We start from the raw sequence: 23,655 nt of genomic DNA on the forward strand, positions 1-23,655 counted from the left end.
TTGCAAAAACCTACAAACACACGCTTCCACAACCAGCCTCCTCTGTCGTGACAATGAACCTTTCACCCCTCCCCCTCGCTGCCTTCTCTGACCTGACCCTCGACCTCTGCCCTCCCAGACACCCAGACTGCCTCTCTTCACCCCCTCCGCCTGCAGATGCTGAGCAACGTTGGTTTCATATGCAAAAAAAAAAAAATCCCCCATCAACACAAATAGAATTTGCATGCACACATCTGAATATCTGAATTTGTAATGGCAATTATGCGCTGAACAAATGTGTTGAAACTGAATCACTTAAGTAGGTCGGCTCAGAGATGTAGGCATGATGTTTCTTATTCCTGGGCCTGTCACAAACATATAACAGCATTAAAATAGATTTGTATTTGTTTAAAGGCTACATTTCTTTCCATATCATCCAAAACGCTGTTTTGAACATTAATATCTGTTCACTGAGCAGATGCTCGTTTAAGCAGCTACAGAGAGTCATAGGCAGCAAAACAATCAAATCTTGAACAAGTTTCACTGTCATGAAGGTCTGTTTATATTGTCACACTACGAATCTATAAAGCAGCAGCGTTTATTTTCCACATCACAGACTGCAGTGACCTAATCTATACTCATTAATTAAACACACTTCAAAACCACATCTTGTGGATCTGCGTAATCACAGAGACCCAAGCAACAAATAACACTCAACGAAAGGAAGCTATCAAGAAACTAGACAGCCAAACATAACGCATGTCTCTGACTAAATAATGAAACACAGGTTGCAATCTGACCGTGTACATCAGCTGATTTTTGAGAAATCTTAGAACAGGTTATGCTCTCTCTTTCCCACAAAGTATAACCACCTTTAGACCCAAAAGTAAGACAGATGAAGCTTGTTAGGCAGCTCAACAGACATTTTTTGTCCATTTAGAAGAGTTTATAATAGCTCAAATCAATTTAAAGATATAAATATAACTCCTATTAAAAGCGGGCAGCATTATGTCCACAATCTACTCCACATTAGCAGCCGACATTAATAACTTCCAGACTAGACTAATTAACAGAAGCCAAGACATTTTTAAATTTCTGCTTTACACGTAATCAGATGTTAATTTGAACATTTAGAAACTAGACAATCCTACGACAACTTCCCCTGGCACAGACTAATTAATGAAAGACAAGACACAGTTGTTTTGAGCTTCTTCACCAGATGACAGTTGAAGTATTTAGAGAACCAGACAGCCATACAGCCTATTTTTTTCTACTTCAGACTAATTAATGAAAAACAAGAGACGATCTTTTCCACATTGTCGTCTGACACTCCATGAATATATAAGGCAGACAGTCATTGCCTTTATTTATAGCGCAGCCTCTCGGTCCTCAGACAGTCTCAGTATGGATTTATTCACACAGCGAGACAGACATATAGGGCCGACTCTGACTTCAGACTAATTAATGGGACAATATGGGTCCAACAGACTACATGGGCCTCCGCTGAGCGCTGCCTTGTATGCAGATTATATGCAGAAAGCACACACACACACACACACACACACACAAACACACACAACCCCCAATGTGACGATGACCTTGACCCGTCGACCCACACTCTGCATGCATCTACATATATGCATGATGGAAGCATGATGATGACTTTTTTTCTGGTTTCTGTGTGTGCGTGTGTTTATTGGCGTCTAGACCGAGAAACAATGAACAGCTGAGCGTTTGAATGAAAGGCATGAAGGGAGCGGAGAAGAAAGGAAGGAAGCACGGAAGAAGGATATGAGCTAATGAGGAATGAGATCATGAAGCTGGGGAAGGTGATTCTGGAGAAAGATAGTTTGATTGTTGAGTCTCGTTCCTTGGGTTCAAACTCGGGCCAAATTCCAACCCTCCCTACCTTTAAAAGGAGGAAAAAGAAGGTGGAAAGAATTCAAGATGGTTAAATAGAGAGTTGCAAAGTCGGACGAGCTGCTGGTGACCATTTACCACCATTTCATCCCCAACTTTCAGCGTTTTATTCGCATAGAGACACTATGCTTCTGAGAAATCGGCTGTTTTCCATCACTTTGTCAGTTTGGGCAGTTCAAAAATACAACAATACCTGTGTGCCTCTGCCAACAACGCCAAGGACAAGGAAGCAGTCGGAGGTGCAAATGAGATCGGTTACACATTCAAAACATTCAGAACGAACCATGGTGCCATTGTTGCTGAATGAATCCACAGATGACTCGGAGCTTAAACTGCTTGAACTGATTTGAAACAGAAATAAGAGGGGTTTTTTTGCATTAATGTATCATGATGCGCGATGCAGTTACGTCATCAAAATCCAACAGGAAATTGAACGCGTGCTGGGTTATCTTTGCGAGTGGTTCAACGACAGCAACACCACCTGGGAACACTAGATGTGAAGGTTTTGTTTCATTTGGTTTGTTTGGTTTCTGTAGGTTTGTCCAAAACTCATGTGTCTCAGGAGACACCAATGCCAATAGAAGAGAAGCGCCATTGTTAATGATTCTAATCCAAAGTTGACCCGGACTAAAAATGAATCGATTCACGCTGCTGATAGTCATTTCATTTTTGTCAACAAGTCTCTACCTTTGATTTTTTACTAGAGGTTTGTGACTAGGGTTTCAGCATTATACTGTTTTCAAGACATACTATGGCACAAGAGCTGACAATTATCATGCCATGTACATTTTACTTATCTAAAGCATTTAATTTGACCCTATTGGTGTTGTTTAAAAAGAAAAGTTTATAAAATTTAAGTTTCATGTCTGTAAGGATAGAATGTTTTTTGGAAAATAATTCTTTTAGGCGTCACAAGGCGGAAATGAAAGTTGGCACGAAAAACGCTATAGGGCACATCGACAGAAGGTCAACCGGACTCAGAGTCAAAAGGAAATGCTTCTCCCTGCACCGACAGCTACTGACGTGCTCCTGAGCAACTACTCGACTGAGACTGTGGTTTTACTGGGCAGCTCCCAGTATCTTGTCTAAACTGAAAGGAGACTGTAGCTGAATCGACTTTTGGTGGCTTAATCATTTCTTCCGAGACAAATTACTGTCTGTTTATCTTAGGCGAAGGATTAAAGTGATTCTGGTTCTGGGAGGATGCCAGCTGTCAGTCAAAGAAGAAAAGACACAAAAGGCAGAGTTTGATCCATACAGACTTCTGTAAACACGCATGATATCAACTGCTCTTCTTTACTGCAAGAAAAGGGCAAATGTGGAACAAAATGTTTTATATTTTTACATTCCTCCCTCAACTGGCTGTCACAACATCACGCACACGAGAAATACACAGTAGCGCAGACAGGAAATTAATAGACAAACGCCAACTAACACATGTGCACACGCACTCACACACACTCTCACAAAGAGTACTGAGACAGCCAGACAGAGAGGTTTACATAATAAGTCTAGGAGGCCAGCCAGAACAGACTCAATCATTTAATTTCCATGATTCACTGAGTGAGAGAGAAAAAGAGACAGAACGAGAGACGGAAAGAAGGAAAGGAAGAAAACCAATCAATGAAAATCTAAAAGACACTGACAAGAAAGATAAACATTGCATTAAAATGGTTGGCAATGTTTGAAAATATGACAGATCTGAACTCTTATTCCACTCTTTCGTTTTGCTGTTGGAGCACTTAGTTTCTCTTGGATTTGTTCAAACATGTCTCCCACAGGCTGCACTCACACCTGAAACCACCACTCATATCTGATTATTCTGGATGACTGGTATTCTTCTATCCATAGATCCTAAACATTACACCTATAGAAACTGACAACCACGTCAAAAAGAGCAGCATGAGCAAACAAAAGCTCTGAAACGGTTCAGCTACAGCCTGTGCCTTTATCTATTTGTCTTCTTTAAAGCTGATGAAGACGACTCTTTGTCTTTCTTACCATTGTTGCGTCTCCTTGCTCAAACTACAGTGACAGCACATTTATCACAGTTATTTTAGCTAAAACAGCGTAGAAGTCGCTTCTCGTACGGCTATTACAGTGTGAGACATCAAAGACAAACTTGCATGCGGCTTGCCTGAGGATGCAGTTTTGCATCACAAATATGCCGTCAAAAAGTGGAAGCGAAATTTTTTAACACTGATTTGTAGACATCATCTGTTTGTCACATGGGAGCTGCAGCTTGAACAGGATGTGGAGAGTGATGTCTTGCAGAGATTGACACATGACTATGACAGAATGACACATGACGGATTTGACTTTTTTTTTTCAAGCTAAAAATACAGTAAATATTGTTGACTGCTGCTGCTTCTGCACACAGATTTCATATAAACAACAGGCGGATGATACAAGAGACGTTCGCTGTTCATCCATCAGATTATCAAGCAACTTGAGGCAAACTTGAAATGTCACTAAAAAAAACAAAAAAACAAAAGGAAATGCAAATGAGATGCCTTTCTACTAACTTGTTTATAGCTAATGAACTAAGCTATGCTATGCTATGCTATGCTATGCCATGCTATGCTATGCTATGCTATTTAAGGCATGGCTGTACGAGGTGTGGTGGTCGCTAAACAGAAACAAAACCAGTTGTTTGTTGACCGCCAGTAGACGTCCTTTATATCGTCTCCTGCTATATCTGGTTTAATTTCTTTTGTAAAGCACTATAGAAAAAGTGCTATATAAATAAAGTTTATCATTATAATATTATACCTTTTTTTAAAAAAAAAGAAGACAGAGAAACCACAAAAAAAGTTGCCTTGGCCGTCTGTTAGGGGGAAATGTGGAAATTAGTCGGGGAAATGGTCAGCTGATCAGTCATGTGAGATAACTGTTTTTCTACAGCAGACCTTATTCAGAAATAGTTTCCATCTCCCATTCAGCACATTATCTCATTTTCAAAAAAGGCAAATACCACCCCAAGTGAGCGTATAAACCTTTTGCGATGTATGAGTCAACCCTGTGCGGATTTCAATCACCATTTCAATCAACCTTTCAAAAAACAATAAAAGGAAGTAGAAACAGACATTTGCAGTTCACCTCACTAACAGTGGACTTTACTTTATATGTTCAGAAAATGATGTTATGCAGCTCTGATGTTCCCCAAACGTACACAATATTATTTTCTCTCGATCACAGTAACCAGATAATAACCACCATATGGCTGTTTGCTATTAGATGTTTATTGGAAATGTTGGAAACATTCAGGTAAGCAGGCTTCTCATTTAAAGCCGGTGCTGACTTTCTCTGGTGTTACATAAGCTGTAATTAATTAACATTAATGCCCTGTGTCACCTGCCAAAAAGGCCACAGCGAGACTTGGCTGTTGTCTGGTTGAGGGAAGCGCTGTCTGCAAGCCGGCGTCTGTGCTCAGCCAAAGACTGCGAGCAGCAATCTGTGAGATCTCCAAGTGGACAGTGTGTCCAATAAATATCAAATCAACATTTAATATCTTCTGCTGCTTATCTCATTTTCAGGTTGTACTTGTGAGCTGTTAATTATGTTTCTGCCCACTCAGCAAATAAGAACCGAGTCGAGTCTTTAAGCTTATTTAAAGTTTTCAGTGTCTAGAGCTGAACTGCAATGGATTCTAAAAGGGATTTAAAAGGCATCAGTATTCAATAATAGAGGAATGATTAGTAGTCAAATATCATATAGATCATCAATACAGTTTATCCCTATTTATTTGTTTTGATGGTTTTGAAGGAAAGAAAAGTCTTATTCTACTGAGTCCTGCTTCTTAAAGGTTTCTGGTTTCTTCACTCCTCTCTGACAGTAACTGAATATCTCTCAGTTGTGGACATCAATTGACTTTTTTCACTAGTTTCTGACATTGTACAGACCAAAACAACTAACTGATCAATCAAGAAAATGATCGACCAATAATTACCAACAACAGAAATCATTGGTTGCAGTTCGAAGATTCCGATACTGTTTTCAGGTCTGATCAACCACCAACCGTAAATCAAATATTTTTCAACTCTTGAAACTATGATACAAACCTACAATGATGATGTCAGGAAGCTTCAGCGTCTTGCTCATGGGCTAATGTCACAAGCTTGCATCAAACAGTTACAGGAATGTGTCACAGCGTGTCCTTCCTGTGGTTACTGCTGCAGTCACCTCTTTTCCGTGGAGGAACATTCCGACTCTTTTCCTCGAATTCAATAACCAAAATAAATACCACTACCCTCCAGCTGAACTCACAGACACACACACACACACACACACACGGAGACACTGTGGGTAACATTTATGTTGGCTGTAGAGGCAGACTGTGGAGGTGTTGGTGTCAAGAAGGCCAGACATGTAGTAACAAATGCACAGGGAAACCAAGCTGCTGGTAGGAAATGAATCTTACAAGCTGATACCAGAAATGACTTCACCACACACACACACACACACGCACGCACGCACACACGCACACACACACACACACACACACACACACACACACACACACACACACACACACACATGGCTAGCCTGTGAGTAATGCTGATGTCATGTGCTTTGACTAGAGATGTCTGACTGCCGCTCAGAACAGATGTGTTTTGCATATTAGTGTGTGCTCTTATATGTCGGAGGGTGTAACAGGTATATGTAACCCTGCAATTACAACTTCACAGATCCAGATGAGGAACAGTGTGCGGGAGAGACAGAGAGACAGACGAATGGTAGTTGGACGTGAGTCAAGGTCTCTGTAGCTCCTTTACAAGTCTGGGAGGTTTGAGCTGACCAAGTCAGCCACTTGAAAGTGTTTCAACGGTTTAAAGCAGCTGTTGCAGGTGGGTCGTAATATATAACAGCAGTAGTGAACTGGCCTTTGTATTGTATTAGTGATAAAGCACCCACAGCTAGCAACCCAATCACCAGAATAAATAGTCTATGATGAACCTTTACATTGCTTAAAGTTGCAACTTAACGTTTCTTTATAGGTTCAGTTTTCAATTTAAATTAGTTGTGACAACCTGTGCTGTGACTACGATCTGCTTCGGTCGCCACAAACACAGCAAGAAATGCCCAGAGGTCTTGTTTGTTTGCACAAACACAGCAGGCGATGTCCTGTTTGCTCCTCAAAAATATCTGTTTTTTGAAGGAAATAGTCCAGAGGTCTTCTTAAAAATATCCAGTGGTTAAACACTCGCTTGGCAGTCTTGTCTCCTAGCGTAACTCCACCACCATCCTGTCCACTTCCTAATATAGAAGTCAGGTCATAAATAGGTAATGTGAACATTACATAACACATATATTAGAAATGTCAATATGGTACACATGACATGTGACAATGTGAGCGTATCAGTGAATTCCATAAAGGTTAACTGTCAACACTTATTCCTGGTGACTGGGCTGTAGCGAGGCATCTTGCTTTGGATTTCTTGATTACGAATGCTTATTACAAGTAATTTTTATCTGAAAAGACACGCTGTTGAGTTTTGTATTATGATCAAAACATGAATAAAATGGAAGGAAAAAAAACACACACACAAAAGTTGTTTTTCTTTCATTTGGATGACCTTTTAAAATGAAAGATGTTTTATGCATCTAGAGATCTTCTGAAGTACAAATCTACGGAGCTCCAGCTTTTTCTACCGTGTCTGCACTGTCCTTTGATCACCGCATCTCAAGTGTATAACGTGGATTATCCTCTGTTATACTTTCTTCACTGTGTCTTTCATCTCTCCTGTCACACTCCGCTGGATAATGTCCAGTAAAGCTGAAACACCTTGAACAAAATCCTGTTTTTTTTTTGTTTTTTTTTAACGTAGGCCAAAACATTCAGTTCCTCTCCAGAATCTCTCTCTTGTTTTGCTCTTCACTCTCGTTCAGTTTATCTACCTTTCTCTTCTGACTTTTAACTTGTGATATATTCTTCTCCCTCCCTTCTTTCACTTCGGTCTCCACAGTCTTTCCTCTCCTTCTTTGGTTTATGTTTCCCTCCCTCTGTCGTCCAGACTAAACATCATGTCTGTTCTCAGACAGAGGAATTGTGTTTGTGTGTGTGTGTGTGTGTGTGTGTGTGTGCATGTCTGCCTGCACTCTTATCTTTACTTTCTGTTACAAGCCCAGGCAATGATCTGTATTTAACTAACAGATAACTATTTCTGCTGTAGACATGCTTGTTTGATGATCTACGTAGAAATCTAAGGCATACTATGATATTTCAGACAATGCTGAACTTTGAACTTTAGTGAAGGCTGTTTCTGGTTTCGATATGACAATGCTCCCATATGTAGGTCAGTAAGGAAGTGGTTCTCCCTATTTGGTGTGGGAGAAAAAGTGGAGACTCTTTGGAATGAATATCATAAATGGATGCAATGCTCGTCTGTACACACACTTTTGACCAAATCATGTACATTGCTACTACTGCTAATACTAGTATTATTATAGCAACAGTGCAATAGTACTTAATGAAGTAGTAGGACTGCTACAGTGCTACAAACATTACTCAATGAGTCGATTAGCCGATCGAAAAGAGAATTAGTTTTTTTACTAGCAGCTTTGACAGCACAGTACTGAGACCATTCCTACTGCTGTTACTGATGCTAGCGCTGGTATTCGTTCCATTGCAGCTACTTATGTTACTATTAAGCCTACTAAAAATACTACCCTTACAGATACAACTACATTATTACATTGATAAAATTGCTATTAAGATTATGGATGAATATGCAAAGACGATCATGTATAATGATATTACTGGTGTTTAGATTGGTCTGACAGGGCTCACTGAGCATCTACATACAACAAATGACATTTTGAGCAGGCGGCCTGGCAAACAGATGACTGGTGACACCAGCGTGAACCCGTCCTTGATTATGTGAACACATTACTCACTGGCTTCTCAATTATTTTTTTTTCTTCCAAATTTAAAACCTGGAAGGTCATAATAGGCCTGTCAAAATCTCCTCAACCATCCAAGAAAAATCCATTTCTAAATAAATCATAGGTGGAAAAAGGCCAAGGAGTCACTGAATCATGCTTCTTTTGAGGTCTATAATTGTTACTCACAAGGTTTACAGTCCTCAAGGCTGAATCCATCTCGGTGCATGTTTTTCCTGTTTTGATTCATGTGTGCAAACTGAACTCATGAAGCGCAGTCTGGCTTTGTGAGTCTAAATGCCGGCTTCCTTTCCTTTATGAGTAACTTCAAATGTATGTTATTACTTTTATTACGCACTGGATCAAGCCGCAACGATTAGCAGAAAATAACGGAGCGAAATAAAACAGCCAATCTTTAGAAATAGAACATATGCCTACACACAATTTGATTCCACAAACGCTGTTATTGAACACCTGTGACTAAGATACTTATATAATGGATTCATGATATTTTATGGTTCAAAAATAAACCTTACTGTCCAAAATGACGTCACTGCACCGAGAGGAATTTAATAATTGCATTAGCCCAAACTTCTTTTTCTGCATTTTGTTCCGTAAAACTAAAATGTGAATACTGGCTGATTTTCTTTGTCTTCTATGATTTTGAAGTGAAAATGTTTTGAGCTGTTGCTATATGTTCGACTGTGAAAGGTTTCCTGACAGAGACTAATGTATGCATTATAGGGGTTGATCATTAATCATCCCTGGTCGATTATCTGGGTCAATATTCAGCATTTTTCTGATCACCTGTACTGGCAATTGCTGATAAACTAAACACATTTACACAGTGTCAAACAGTGTCACATCCTCAACACTATCGGATCGGTAACACGTCACAATCAATAACCTATAAACTAGGGCTGCGCCGATGAACGATGCCATTGTCCATCGCCGATGGCAGACAACCATCGACTACTAATCCCTGGCCATCGTGATTTAAAAGGCTTCCACCAGAGAGCACAATTAAGTGGCGTGTCCCCTCAGAGTTGCCGCAGGGCAAGAGTTGCTGTTGTTTGTGATGTGTGGCGAGAGGAAATGAAAAGAAGCGTGTTGCTGCTCAGTGCTGGAACATCACGTCTCCATGTCCCGTTTATTATTTTCTTCTTAAACCAGCACATTTAGGCGATCCCAAGACACTCAGTTCAATTTGTGGCAGCAGTGTTTCTTTTCCCGCAGGCTGCTGTTTCTCTCAGTTTTCTCAACTTAGCCTCTTTGGCACGTTGGCCATAGTTGTTTTATGCACATGAGGCTAAACAAATCTAAGTTAAGGACATGTGGCGTGGACACGAGGACGCTTTTAAACCTGGCACAGAGCTGTATGTCCGTGGTAACGGGAGATAGTTTCCTCTGCAGGGCGAGACAGTTGGAGATTCTTGTCAGAGCAACGGTAGGAAACAGCAGCGGCTTCAGCGCTGAGCTAATACGCAACTGCTGCCTTACGACAACACCGAGGGGACGCGCTGCAACAAAACTCATAAACAACGATGTCATCGTCCATCACGATGTTTCACTGCAGACATCTTCATATGGAAGTTCAGCCGACATCACACAACACAACTACAAACTCTGAATAATCTGAATCTGCAAAGTAACCAGTTACAACATTTAACAAATAACAGTATTTGACTGATGATTAGTTTTATTCCATCACATGTTGAATTTTCACTGCACGTGAATGTCACCCCTCACGTATATATATATCGAGTTTCAGTCTCAATGATTTCGGCCACATCGATCACATGCATTGTCTCGTTCAAACAGTTGAATCCGGCCCCTTCACCTGTGAAGGTGTCTGAGTCAGCCCTGCTAGTGACTTCAGCTGGACACACACACACACACACACACACTCAGAGAGAGAGAGAGAGAGAGAGAGCTCTCACTCAGTATTGTCACTGTATACATCCCGGGTGGGACTAGAACCCGGGGGGGGGGAGGTTTTAGTGCCTTGCTTCACCAAACAACACACATAAAAAAGCAGACTTGTATATAAACACACACACACTCTCTCACACACACATATACAAACAGGGATTTCCCGGATACGACCACACACGAACATGCACGCGCTCACGTGCATGCGCAGGCAGGCAGGCAGACGGCTAGACAGACGTCTGGCTCTGCCCGGATGACGAAGCGGCGACAAAACTTCCCAACTCTCCCCCATTTTTTATTTTATTTTATTTACACCGATCAAACCCACCTATTCCCCTCGATATCACGGTGACTTTCCCGGTTACTTAAACACACACTTTTCCCCGTTTTTTTTTTTTTTAAAATTTGCTCCAAAATGAAGGAATGACGGTTGAGATCAGAAGCAGACACAAACGGCCAACGGCTCAGGAACGTCAACGGCTAAAAGAAAAAAAGAATCACACTATCTGTCAAACTTCGCGTCCATTAGTGGACAAAACAGCTGAAATACACACTGAAAATCACACACACACGGATCAAGACGGGAGTTTTGCTCGTATCGGCTGTGTGGAAAAGAGACGGGGAAGCTTGCGGTTTTTGGTTCAAGTTCAAAATCGAGCCCCCGATAAGTCACAAAACGAGGAGGAGAAAAGATTAAAAAAACAACTTAATTTAAGCTAGCGATTTAAACTTAGCTGCTAGCTTAGTTGCTATAGTTCTCGCACGAGCCGTTACGTTAATGTTATAAAGCTCAACTTAAACAGACATTAAGGGGGACGTTAAACAGACTCGAAATGAAGGAGTGAGCAGATTTTGTGAGGTAGAGAAAGACAGAGAAACACAGGCAAACGTCAGTAACGCCAAATAGTGACTGTTAGGACTCAAACAAACTGTAACATCACCTTTCTTGTACTTGTTAGGAGGTGTACAGCTGAGCCGATGGGACACAATCTACCTCCTCTGACTAATTAATCCAAAATACAGTGCGTGTCACTCCGCAGTCAACATTTAAACGTGTGGCAACTTTAAAAAAAACAAACAGAAAAGTGCTTTAAAATTCAAGTAGTACTCACTGATTTCCATGCTCTGGAGGGAGGTGTAGCGCTTGCAGTTACAAGTACAGGAGACATTGGCGGCGGTGGCGTTTAAAACACCCATCAAGTTCAACATTTAAGGGCTCCTAGAATCAGACATGAATGCTCCAGAAGAGGAAGACTGTGGAGAGGAGAAAGCGATCGGAAGAAGAAGAAGAGGGAGAAGAAGAAGACGGAGAAGAAAAAGAAGAAGAAGAAGGAGAAGAAGAAGGAGAGGAGGGAGACCGAGAAGAGAAAAAAAAACTCCCCCCTTGAAAAAAAAAAAAAGAAAGAAATCCTCCCTTCTCTGTTTTCTCTCCAGCCTCCTCTCCTTCCCCTCCGGTCCGTCCGTCCTCCTCTCTTCTCTCTCTCTCTCTTTTTCTCCGGTTTCTCCTCCTCCTCTTCCTCGGATCTAGAGATCTGTCTGTCTAATGCTGCACCGGCAGAAGAGTCGGTACAGCCGCTGAATGGAGTTGAACCGACTTTAAATGTACGGTTCCGTCCGTAGCAATGGTTCCGTGTTCTCAGCCGAGTGACCGGCGACTAAACTGCTAAAACGGACGTCTGTCTGGTCCCGTCTCTCTCTCTCTCTCTCTCTCTGTCTCCAGGGATTTCTCAGTGACTCCCTCCCTCCCTTCCTCCTCCTCCTCCTCCTCCTCCTCCCCCCTGTCTCTCTCCCTCTCGGTGACACTGTCTGTGTCTGTCTGTCTCTCCCCCATTTTCAATTTCCACTTGCTTTTTTTGGCACATCACAGACAGACAGACAGACAGACAGACAGACAGACAGGGGCAACAGCAGATAAAAGGCGATGTCATGTGAGTCTGTTAATTTATTTATTTATGTATTTATTTATTTATTTATTTGAGCCCCCCTAAAACACACACACACACACACACACACACACACACACACCAAATAACTATAAAAAAAAACATACAAAACCTTGAGCAGAAAGGAAGTTTTTTTTTATTATTATTAATATATTTTTTTTGTTGCTAATGGCTCATAAATTATTAAAACTGTTTAACATTACAGAGAAACAAACAAACAAACAAACAAACAAGTGATCTGTGGTTGCTGTGCTGCAGCCTCTCTCTCTCTATACGCACCGCAGATGTTGCAGTAATTATCTCCCCGCCGCACCTTGTATTTCTGAAATTGTGTGTAAAAACCGATTCGTCGCTGCTGCACCCGGATCAATAAACCGTCGGTAAGGGATGACAAATTCATGCTCGGAGGTTCCTTAATTCGTGCACACGTGGAACTTAATTTGAGCTTGTGGATGAATAAATGATTAATTCATGCTACAGGAAAGTGTGCACACAAGCAATTATGCTCCCGGATTAGCAGAACGGGCTCAAATAATTACTAATTCATGCTCCGGAGTTACTTTAATAGTTGCTTGTAAGAACGTAAACGTTAAAGCAACACGCAAGGATTCATATTTTTAAAGCGATTTGGCGCCCCCACAGTTTCTGAGCACAACCAACAACCACTGCTGTGAATACAAACACAGGTTTTTTTAACAGTCAGGGATGAACGATATATATATATATGGAACAGATCAATTATCAGCACAGTAAAGGAACATTTACATTATCGGTTGGATAAAGAAATTATGGCTGATTTACTGATGATTTGGTGGTGGCCGATAAATTTCAAGCGTCGGGCCCGATTATGAATATTGGCGATGACGAAACGTAACATTACTGAAATACAGTGATGTTGCATTCAGGGACACCTCACGACAACATGATGAAAAGTCGTGTCAGGCATGTCAGGATTATTTTTTATCTCCCTGCATAGTTTGACATCGCCTACGATTTGTTCCTTGATGTTGACCAATAGGACGACAGAGTGCTCTGCTGCAAATACATATGCATGGTGAAGAGGAACGGTGCGTTGACCTGTGGCAGCAAGAGTTTCCTCGATGGACGACTATGACCGAGTCAACGAAGGAAAAATGTTGACAGAAATAGAGAGTCAGTAACTTGTTCGGTAGTCACGATTGACATTTCCCTGTCCCGCCTCCTGGATGACCTTGTTGAGGGTCGTGAGCGTAATGTTGACGTCCTCCTGACCAAGACACGGCAAGAATGCATTTTTTAATTTGACCACAATATATATTTTTTAGTCTGATCCACAAATAAAGTTGTTTTTTTGATCATCAGTGTTAGTCTCTATTATCGGTTATTTTGTCAGCATTGGACATGAGAGTCAGGTAATTAAAAAAAAACTGGTTAGAATATTATCAGATGTAATAGGCTAGCTGCAGCGCTGGTGTCTTGAAAACTGTCTTGACGAGGAAGATGCAAATTAAAACTTTTACTTGCTCACAGGGAAAACAATAATGTCTATTTTGAATTCCGACTTGTGTTGGGTTTTTTTTTCAAATTCAGCTGTGGATGACTTGGCTGAACTTAATCTAGACGCAGACAGCTTCTAAAAGCAATGAGTTAGCCTTCAGCGGCTAACAGTTAGCCTTCAGCAGCTAACTCCTGAGGCTCAAACTCAGCAGTCGTTGCGGCAGCTTCACGGTGAAAACCTTGACGTGTTGCTGTTTCTGTTGCTGCAGTCACCCTTATTTTGTGGCCTTTGCTAATGCATGGCCCACGTCGGGACGGAATGAACGTGAAGCGACAAAACGTAGAAACGCAGCACATTTTATTGTCGCTGTTGCCAAAATACAAGCCCCCCATTCTCATTACAGCTCAACATGTTTCACTGACATGCAGGCAAAACGCATTAATACCAGCAGTCCAGTAGTTTTACTGCAGCGGACACGAGTATCCAGACATCCATGTGACTTTTAAAGTATTTATAAACCCGAAAGTGCAGTAAAAACACACTCAAAACGTTGATTATTAGTGTGTGTGTGTGTGTGTGTGTGTGTATCGACAGAGCCAGACAGCATTACGTCACCTCCCCATGATTGACAGGCCCCGGGGACCAATAGGGGCGAGACTGTAACAGCATGTCTCATCTGAGACAACTTTCAATTTAGGTCTGCTTGAGTTTATAGCTGCATGTTTAAGTGCTTTTACTGCCCGGCTGGTCTCGCCAAAGGCCATAATCATGTAGGAAGGGAAAAATATATACCGCTCAGATTTATTGTTTCGGTGTCTACAGAAAATAGAACATTATGAAGAAGTTAAACTTTTGCAAGGAAAATGTCACAATCTGCTGTAAAAAAAAAAAAAAAAAAAGCAGCGATACAGCTGCTGAGGGGATCAAACCGGTGAGCTCTGAGACACAGAGTACAATTTTCTAGATATTTATGACAATAACTGGTTATTGCAGCTGTTTTTGTGTTTGTTGTTTGGTTGGTAAATGTGACTATTGTGAGTAAAAGTTAAGATATTACTTTGGTGAAAGTTAAAGTCACCAATACAAACAATACTTGAATGAACAAGCTGTTCTCAGAGAAAAATAAAGGTCCCCAGAACTCTTTTTGAAGCTGGAGAGGTGGCAGGGTCCGCCACATATAAACAGCATGAAACTGTGTTGTCCTTTAAGGTCAGTTTGGTTTTTTGTTTTTTTAAGTCATGAAAACAAAGAGAGTTTGATTATTTAGTTTGTTTATGCAGGAAAAAAAAACATCAGTCAATGAAGATTTCTTTCTCTTCTGATCAAAATGTCTTCCCCAAAACTACAAACTGCTCCTTTAAAATATCAGAAATTACAGAAAAAACGTAAAACTTAAACATAACAACATACAAGAAACGGGATATTATACAAATACTTTATGTTTTTTTTTATCTGATGGATAAAATAAAGCAAAAGAAATTGTGCTTCTTAGTTATCAAATTAAATGTAGTGGAGTAAAAAAGTACAACATTTAGATGTATAAAGTAGCAGAAAATGGAAAATACAGTCAAGCACCTGTATTTTCACCTGAGCAGAGTAACTGAGTAAATGTACTTTGTTATATTCCATCACTGAGGATTCTAATTAACTTAAGCGTCTGTTAGACCAAATCACAATGAAATATCTTTAGTTTTCAGGATTTAGGAGCTCACAAGTTCCATCGGTTGTCATTTTTAAGAACCTTAAAGTCCATTAAAGTGCTGGTATAACTTCACCAGATAAACTTAAGTGCACTTTTGTGTCTTTTGCGTTAATTGACCCTTTCATCAGGTTTATTTCAGTGCTCTATAAATCCAGATTGAATTATCCGACAGAATCCGGGAGCTCAGCCGTCTGACGACACCTTCACCCCGACTGCCTCTGATTTAAACAGAAAAGTACGGCAACACCATTCAGCCAAACTTAAATCAGATTAAAAAGTTAAACGAGGTCTGTCTACCAGCCTGTTAACTGCTAATTTCAATACACAAGGTGCTGAACAGAGTGCAGAGCCTCTGCTGACCCCTGCTGGACTCCAGCAGCACTGACACGAGTGAAACCATGAGGACTGTGGAGAGGCTGGACAAAATAATAGCAACACACTTAATCCTAATAACTGTTTGAGGCGTTGGTTTATTTTACGAGAGATAAACGTTGGACATCTTTGATTTTACTGCTTAAGGCACCAGTGTGATCTCTAGAGTTAAAGCTCTTGTGATTGCAGAGAGCTTCAGGCTTAAATCTGATTTCACCGAAGTAACAAGTTGATGTTCAGCACGCAGAGTTCATCTTCCTTTAGCATATTAGCATGCTAACATTTTCTCATTAGTACAACATGTCCAGGTCTGTGTGTGTGTGTGTGTGTGTGTGTGTGTGAGTGGAGATAAACATGTCACCCAGTGCTGTGTGTTCTGACAGATGTGGGTGATGCTACATAGAATCCTAGCATGCTAAAGTCCATTAGCATAATGAATTAGCATGTGAGGCTCCCTCAGAATTCAAATGCTCGTTTCTAATTTCCATCACATTACATGAATTTACACATATTACCATGTTAATGTTTGTTGGTGCACTAAAATAGTCCTTTAAAAAATGTTTCTGGCAGGTTAACAAAGATTAACACATATTTTAAAATAGTAGCATGCAAACATGTTAACAAAAGGATAATTCTAGTGACGCATTTTTAAAGTAAAAGATGATTCGTTCTGGAGAAGTCGCTGCGATCGCGTGCTTCCAGGGGAATTTTTAATAAAAATGAAGTTTTAATGCGCTTCGGTGAGCTGACTCCAGGTGTTCCAACACTTTCTGTTTCTTGAGAATCTCTCTCATGCACAGTTTTTAACGCGGTAAAAAGCAAACAGCTCCTGCGCTCGTCTGTGTTATCTGTAAGGGGCCTTGGCACAGACGGCAGGCTCAGACAATGACAGTCGAGCTGGCAGTGAGTCAGTTTACCGTCTAAAGGGGCTGAGTCACCAGCGCGGACACCCAGGTGTGGTCATTCTTTGTCTTCATCTTTCCCTCTTTATTGCAGTCTGTCTTTGAAGACTGAATTGGGTGAATCATTGGGTTCAAGACTCGCTCTTTACTCTGCCCGTCTGACTCTCATTGAGAGTGAGTGTATCTATTTATCATCGTCTTTGAGGCGTTGTGGTACTAGATTACAAGAAGGGGCTCTGCTGCCGGGGAGGGGAAAGGGGACGAGGGGAGGGTTGTTTCAGGGAACTGGTGAGAAGATGAAATACAATCCAGGAACGCCAGCTTTGAGTAATCCCTGAGTTTGGAGGCTTATCAGACGCCAAGACAATGCACAGCTGTTCTCACATGAGATCTTAAAACCGTGGAAATTTATCAAGGTAGTGATCGCTCCATCCGCCATCTTGATGATTGCGAGATAAGCTGCAGAACGACGGCGTACACATTACAAAGCTGCTTTAACAAATACATTTTCTGATGGTCCCCTGAACGTTAGATTTGTATGCAAATACAGGGTTTTCCCAGATACATTTAGGAGCAAACAGACTGGAAAGTCATGATTATTGTTACGATTCTGAAACTTTTACAGATACATTATGAATATAATTTGATAAATTATACAGGGATGACTTCCTGCTGGGGATCCTGAACTGAATTGGCCCAAGAAGCTGACTGTTAAAAATTGTTAGGGGGCGCTATCGAGCCAATTCCCTGCACCATCGCCTGAAATCGTAACAGTTTCATGAGTTTTCAGCCACCTCAAGCTACTCGAAAATGCACTTTTGTGTTTGTTTTGAAAAAATATGAATAGTGATAAAGTCGATGCTCGGGCGACTGCGTTGTAGACTTTATTATGTCGCCTAATCATCTCATATTTTCCATCTTCACATCCTTACGTTTAAGACCACTGAAGGCCTTTTTACAGCAATCCTTTTTACTTGCAAGGTGATAATAACATCTCTCACAATAGCGCTGATCTTTTCTGGTGTTTCAGACATTTACACTGCATACAGTTACATCCAGCCCTGAGTGGAAACACTGCAAAATCGGAAGCAGAATGAGCAAAATGAAAGAAAGCACGTTGTAAACACACGATATGAGACGTGACGTAACGTCTGCTGTAGAGACGACACTGAGCGACGGATGAAAACAACAGATCTGTTTGGGGCGATATGAGAGCTGTAACAATTCTCACGTGAAATATTAAACAAATATAAGTTTTCTGCATTTTCCACATCGTTCTTGTGAGTTTGAGGTGTAACTGATGCTCTTTAATTAGCTGTGTAGTGTTTTTTACTCTTCTTCTGCGGTGGTTTAATGGCACTTGACGAATGAATTTTAGCAACTCTCAATGCACTTAACAGCAGTGGATAATGTGCATTCACTCGCACTTTCCTTTGCTGATGTTGTGGAAAATCGTTAAACACCCTTTGTACCCAATATCCTTGTTTGTGCAAGACCCTGAAAGCAAAACAGCCAAATTAAAGTCTTCCATCATTCACTGTATCATTTACACTCGTGCTTTTGTTGCTCTGACATGTCATTGTGTGTGTTTTTTGGTTATTTTTTGGAAAAACATCTTGAACTTTATCATTTTGTCCTCGATGCTTTAGCTGCTCATTATTGGATTTTGCACATCAAGTGTCTCCTGCAGTTGAATTAACACATTATTATGTCTACTCTAAGTGTGATGGCCTACTCACAGATGCAGTGATACAATGCTTTTCCAAATGTACACATTCATGGAGCAAAATAATAAAACTACGTGCCCTCCAACTCAGAAAAACGACTGTTTGGATAAACTGTGAAATCAGCGTGATGCTGCTTTTCCACCAAAATCAGCAGGTCTACAGAGTTTTTTTTAAAGTGTGCGTTCATCATAAGTGACTCCACGAATGCGCCGGAAACAGTTGTAGGAAAGTGTAGAAGAGACACATGATGTAATGATTTTACCCCCCTTCAAGTTAGCTGGGCGCTAAAGCTAAAGTTAGCCGGCTCGGTCGGTGATCCGAGCTTCTTTGTTTGTCCATCTGAGCACGACTTTGTCGATAACACCCCCTTTTCTTTAGTTTCTTATCTTTGTCGTCTTATTTTACACATATTCATCCACCTCTTTGTCTTTTCTTATCATATCTTGTATGTTTTTCAGTGTCGATACGGTTTCATTCCATGCTTGTTTTCTCTTTTTCTACGTATCTGGTAGTTCTGGCGTTCTCTCTTCATCTTTTCCTTCAACTCTCTCTTTCTTCCCGTGTCTCCGTCCTCATCCAAATCCCTCACGCTGTAATTTTTTTCCGACTGATCCTCCTGCTTCTCTCCTTCTTTTTCAATTCAATTCAATTCGACATACGTTATTAGTGAGCGAGCCAAACGCAGAATTGCCAAAACAAATAGAATCTTTTTCTTTTTTTCCTCTCTCCCCCCAGCGTTCGTCTCTCGGCCCAGGTGTGTGGTAGTCTGTGTCTAATGCCTGCGTTCGGGATAATAGCCATCGGAGTCTTAGGCGGTGGCCAATCCCGTTGCAGGTGGGATTAAACAGGGATTAAGCATGTTTCTCCGTGAAAGCAGACAGACAGACTAGTACTAATCTGACTTTAGCCCTGTACTGAAAAACGGCAGGCTTGAGCAATCCCACTCTTCCGCGACTGCATTTTGTGTACAGTACGTGTGTGTGTGTGTGTGTGTGTTCGCGGGTGTGTGTGTGCACGGGAACCTAACGTCGTTTGAAGTGAGCAAAGAAAAAGAAACAAATTGTTACATCGGTGCCGACGTCGACGAGGGGTTAGTTGGGGATCAGGGTTCAGGTGAGGTTTTATACGGTGCGCCTCTGCAGCTGTCTCTCAGATGACGGCGGAGATCCTGCAAACAAACCATCAAAGAAGAGGAGTCAGTTCATTCCCCATGGAAAACTACACCATCAAAACACACAATGCAACTAACACTTGATTAAATATCATCGTGCACTGAACTACAACTACTGAATTCATTTACAGCCTAAATGTTTGGCAGCATACATTTCTGCAAACCACAGATTTAGATTTTATCTTGTGACAACACTGTGCTCATGCTTTAGTTAAGGCACAAAAAACACTCGTCAGGGTTCGGATAAGATGATGTTTTAGTTTTAAATACCTGGTTTGGTTGTCATAAAAACTGCATGAGATGTCCTGACTTCTCGTGTGTTAGTACAATCTTTTTGTCGTCAGAAACACAGCTGGAAACTTTCCCCGATGTTTCCTTGAAAATGTCATGTGGTGTCACACTCACAAACTGTGGTCACTGGCTTGGCAGTCCTCTGCACCTCCTGGTATGAAAGTCAGGTCATAAAAAGATTTAATGTGAACGTGATGTGACACGGACGTACCAACACGTACCGCGTTCTGGTTTGCAGAAACATGACCTGCCAGCATTTTATTTTGGCGCCTGCGCTGGTCTGATGCCCTTCAGATGACGCGAGAGGATAAGAAGCTCTTTGTGAGAAGTTCCTCTTGTTGCTGTCTGAATGATGACTGTTGTCTCACAGAAGTAAAGCCCAGGAGGTCTCATAGTTGTTTGGACGTACAAAAGTCTCAGTGTAGCCAACAGTCAACACTGAGACATTTAACAGTGACTGCAGTCATGAAACTTTGCTCGTTCTACCTTAACTATCCTCCATGTTACTTCACATTCTGAGATCGAAAAACTTTCTTTTTAGTAAACTCTGTGTACACAAACAATGTTCTCACTGCTGGTGTTCATGTGTAGAGACCCTGGTGATGCTACCAGCAAAGTTTCATGTTGTGCCGAGACTTCTTACCATTTTAAAAATAGAGATTTTGACGCTATCGTAAAAGTGCCCGTAGCACTCCCACTGAAAATGAGTTTGACCCGAAAACGACCAGGTTGTATTCTGGTGAGAGCTTAGACTCGACTCAACTGTACTGACGAACAGTAAACAGAAATTTAGCTGATTTTCAACCAGCTTTGCATCACTAAAATGTTGGTTTAAGAACAATGAACAATGTTAAACTTTCTTTGACAGCAAAAATCGTGCTTTTATTTTACTTGTATGTTGTCAGAGTCGCTCTGCAGAGGATGGGCGTGGCTTCCCTGCCGGCTGGAGCTCCTCCCTCTCACACACCTGCAGCGCACCTGATCATCAGCACCAGCTTGAACACACCTGGTCTTCTCTCCACCTGCTGCCCGACTGATTTGACTCTTCAACACGGTATATAGTTACTCTGCTAGCTCTACTTTCACTGATTTTTTTCCTCCTGGGTTTCTGTCTGAGCCAACTCGGCTAGCTCCTCCTCTCTTTCTCTCCACCCAGCCTCCTTCATCTCTGCCTCCAGCCTTTCCCTCCGTGTCTCACTCACCAGAGCCTCAGCGAGTGTGAGCCTACAACACCTGCTGAGCCACCTGCCTGAGCCTGAGCTGCCTTCCTCTGCCTGCTACTAGACCGATCCAAACACATCCCTTCAACCTTCCTCCCTGCTTTGGGTCCAGCGTACAACCTCCCACAAACTGTTACAACAGCGATGCGATTTTAGATTTTCTATAATCATCTTTTTTCTGTGGTTGTGCAGCATCACCGAGCCGTGCTTCATAGAATAAATCAGACAGTGCTCCACATGCTTCGACCTTAAATTCACACCAGACGTTACACATCGGCGGTGCATGAGCACGACTGACACATCCATCCACCCTGCTGCTGCTGCTGCTGCTGCTGCTGTCCTCAGTCTTAGCTGTCCTCTTCCAAACTGCTGCCGGCCGCTGTTTATTCACCAGGATGAGTAATGTCAGCAAGCGGGCAGGCAAACAAACAGCTTTTAAACAAACCCCCCAGTTCAAGTGAACCTGTTTGGACGAGAAACACAAATGCAAACAATAAAATCTTTCTTTGCACGTGCTCACTTTCAGCTTTCACCAGCTTTTTATTTTTCTCTTTTTTAACACCCTGTCTGATCATCTTGATGTCAGACTTGATGTCAGATTTGATCGAAAACCTGATAGAAGCAATTACCAAAAAAGGCTCCCAAAAAAATGCGACTTGATGTAAAAGCTGAGTCTCTGCTCTCCCAGGAAACGTTTTCTGATAGAAGCCTGACATTTGTGCTTTAGGATATTACAAACAGGTTTACGCCTGGCTGCGCGCACGCACACACACACACACACACGCACACACACACACACACACACACACACGCTGTCACCCTCTCCCCTCACTGCAGCAGCTGTGTGAGGTAATGTCTGTCTGCGTCTGTGTCTGTGCAACACCCTGCAAGAATAACAAATCCACCTCTCTCCCTCTCATCCCTTTTCTATCTCATTATCTCACCCTCTGCCTGTCTTTCTGTCTGCCCCCCACCTTTACCTCCTTCCCTCACTCTCTCTCTCTCTCTCTCTCTTCTGTCTGCACTCGTCTTTTCCTCGCTCGCCCGCCCCCCTACTCCCCCGCTTCTGTTTGAGGCTAGACGCAGTAGACTATTAAAAATGTCCTCTGTCGAGAAGAGATTGCGTTGTAAACAAAGAGAGGATGAGGGGAAACAGAGAGGCAGGGAGGCTGGAGAGGGATCACGTGAAAAAAAAGGAGAGAGAGACAAATAAAACAGAATAATAGAAAAAAAACACACACACACACAAATAAACAGATGAAAGGAAGCCTGAGGGAGAACCACACACAGACTCGCCACGTTCTTATTACCATATTGCTCTGACTTGTCGGGTTTACTTCGACATTGCCTTCATCTGAAGTATCAAACATGTTTTCTCCAGGCGGCGTCTGAGAGAATGTGCATCGGTGTCGCTCAGAAACATTCACGTGGATGTTTCTTTTCAAGCCCTCAAGTCAAGTGCCCGAGCAGCGGGTCAAGACCGAGTCGAGGACGACTTCAAAGACACTAGAGATTTTCTCAAGTCCCAGTCCAAAGATGCAAAACTGTGCCTGTGTTGTATTCTTCACACTGTGTCATGAATGAAATGTGGGCTTATTATGTGTCTGCAAAAGTTGAAAATGTTCAAATTCTTATCGTTCACATGTACCATATCGACATTTCTGCAATATGTATCACACCATGCGAATATAGCGAAGAGGCATGTCTGTGATCTGGGGTTGCATTTCGTTTCAAACCACGGTTTTCTGAACAGTTTTGAAATCCACTTCATTAAATGTTGAACGGCAGTCAAAGGCTGTGTGGTGAGATCAGACAGATTTAGATTTAAAAGATCTAATGCATCTGTTGTTGTTCTAAACAAGCTGTAAATATATATGAATATTTACAGGAGGTTTGCTTTGCATATCCCTGCAGTGCTATCGAAGCATCGCCGCTAACAAATCGCTAATTCAGTTACGAACACGTTTCTTTTCCTATAGCTCCTTCACAATAAAAGCCCCTCTTTATTGAGTCATTTAAAAGCTTTTATTATGACGCAGCATGACAGGAAATGTTGTGTTTTCAGCCGCAGTGACAGAAGACGACACCTGAAGCAGCTGAAAGTGAACATGATGAAACGGTGAAACAGCAGATGTTT

General features: G+C 41.6%; 1 protein-coding gene across 1 annotated transcript in view; it reads right to left on the minus strand.

Annotated features, from left to right (window-relative positions):
* pmepa1 (prostate transmembrane protein, androgen induced 1) overlaps positions 1 to 12,082 on the minus strand; it is a 42,880-nt gene extending 30,798 nt beyond the window's left edge. Inside the window, exon 1 of the mRNA XM_037100945.1 lies at positions 11,826 to 12,082. Within this exon, the coding sequence (XP_036956840.1) occupies positions 11,826 to 11,922 (97 nt within the window). The 5' untranslated portion in view covers positions 11,923 to 12,082. The remainder of the gene's footprint in view (positions 1 to 11,825) is intronic.
* Between the last annotated feature and the right edge of the window lie 11,573 nt (positions 12,083 to 23,655).

Source organism: Acanthopagrus latus, chromosome 6, assembly GCF_904848185.1.
Source record: "Acanthopagrus latus isolate v.2019 chromosome 6, fAcaLat1.1, whole genome shotgun sequence".
Taxonomy (NCBI): domain Eukaryota; kingdom Metazoa; phylum Chordata; class Actinopteri; order Spariformes; family Sparidae; genus Acanthopagrus; species Acanthopagrus latus.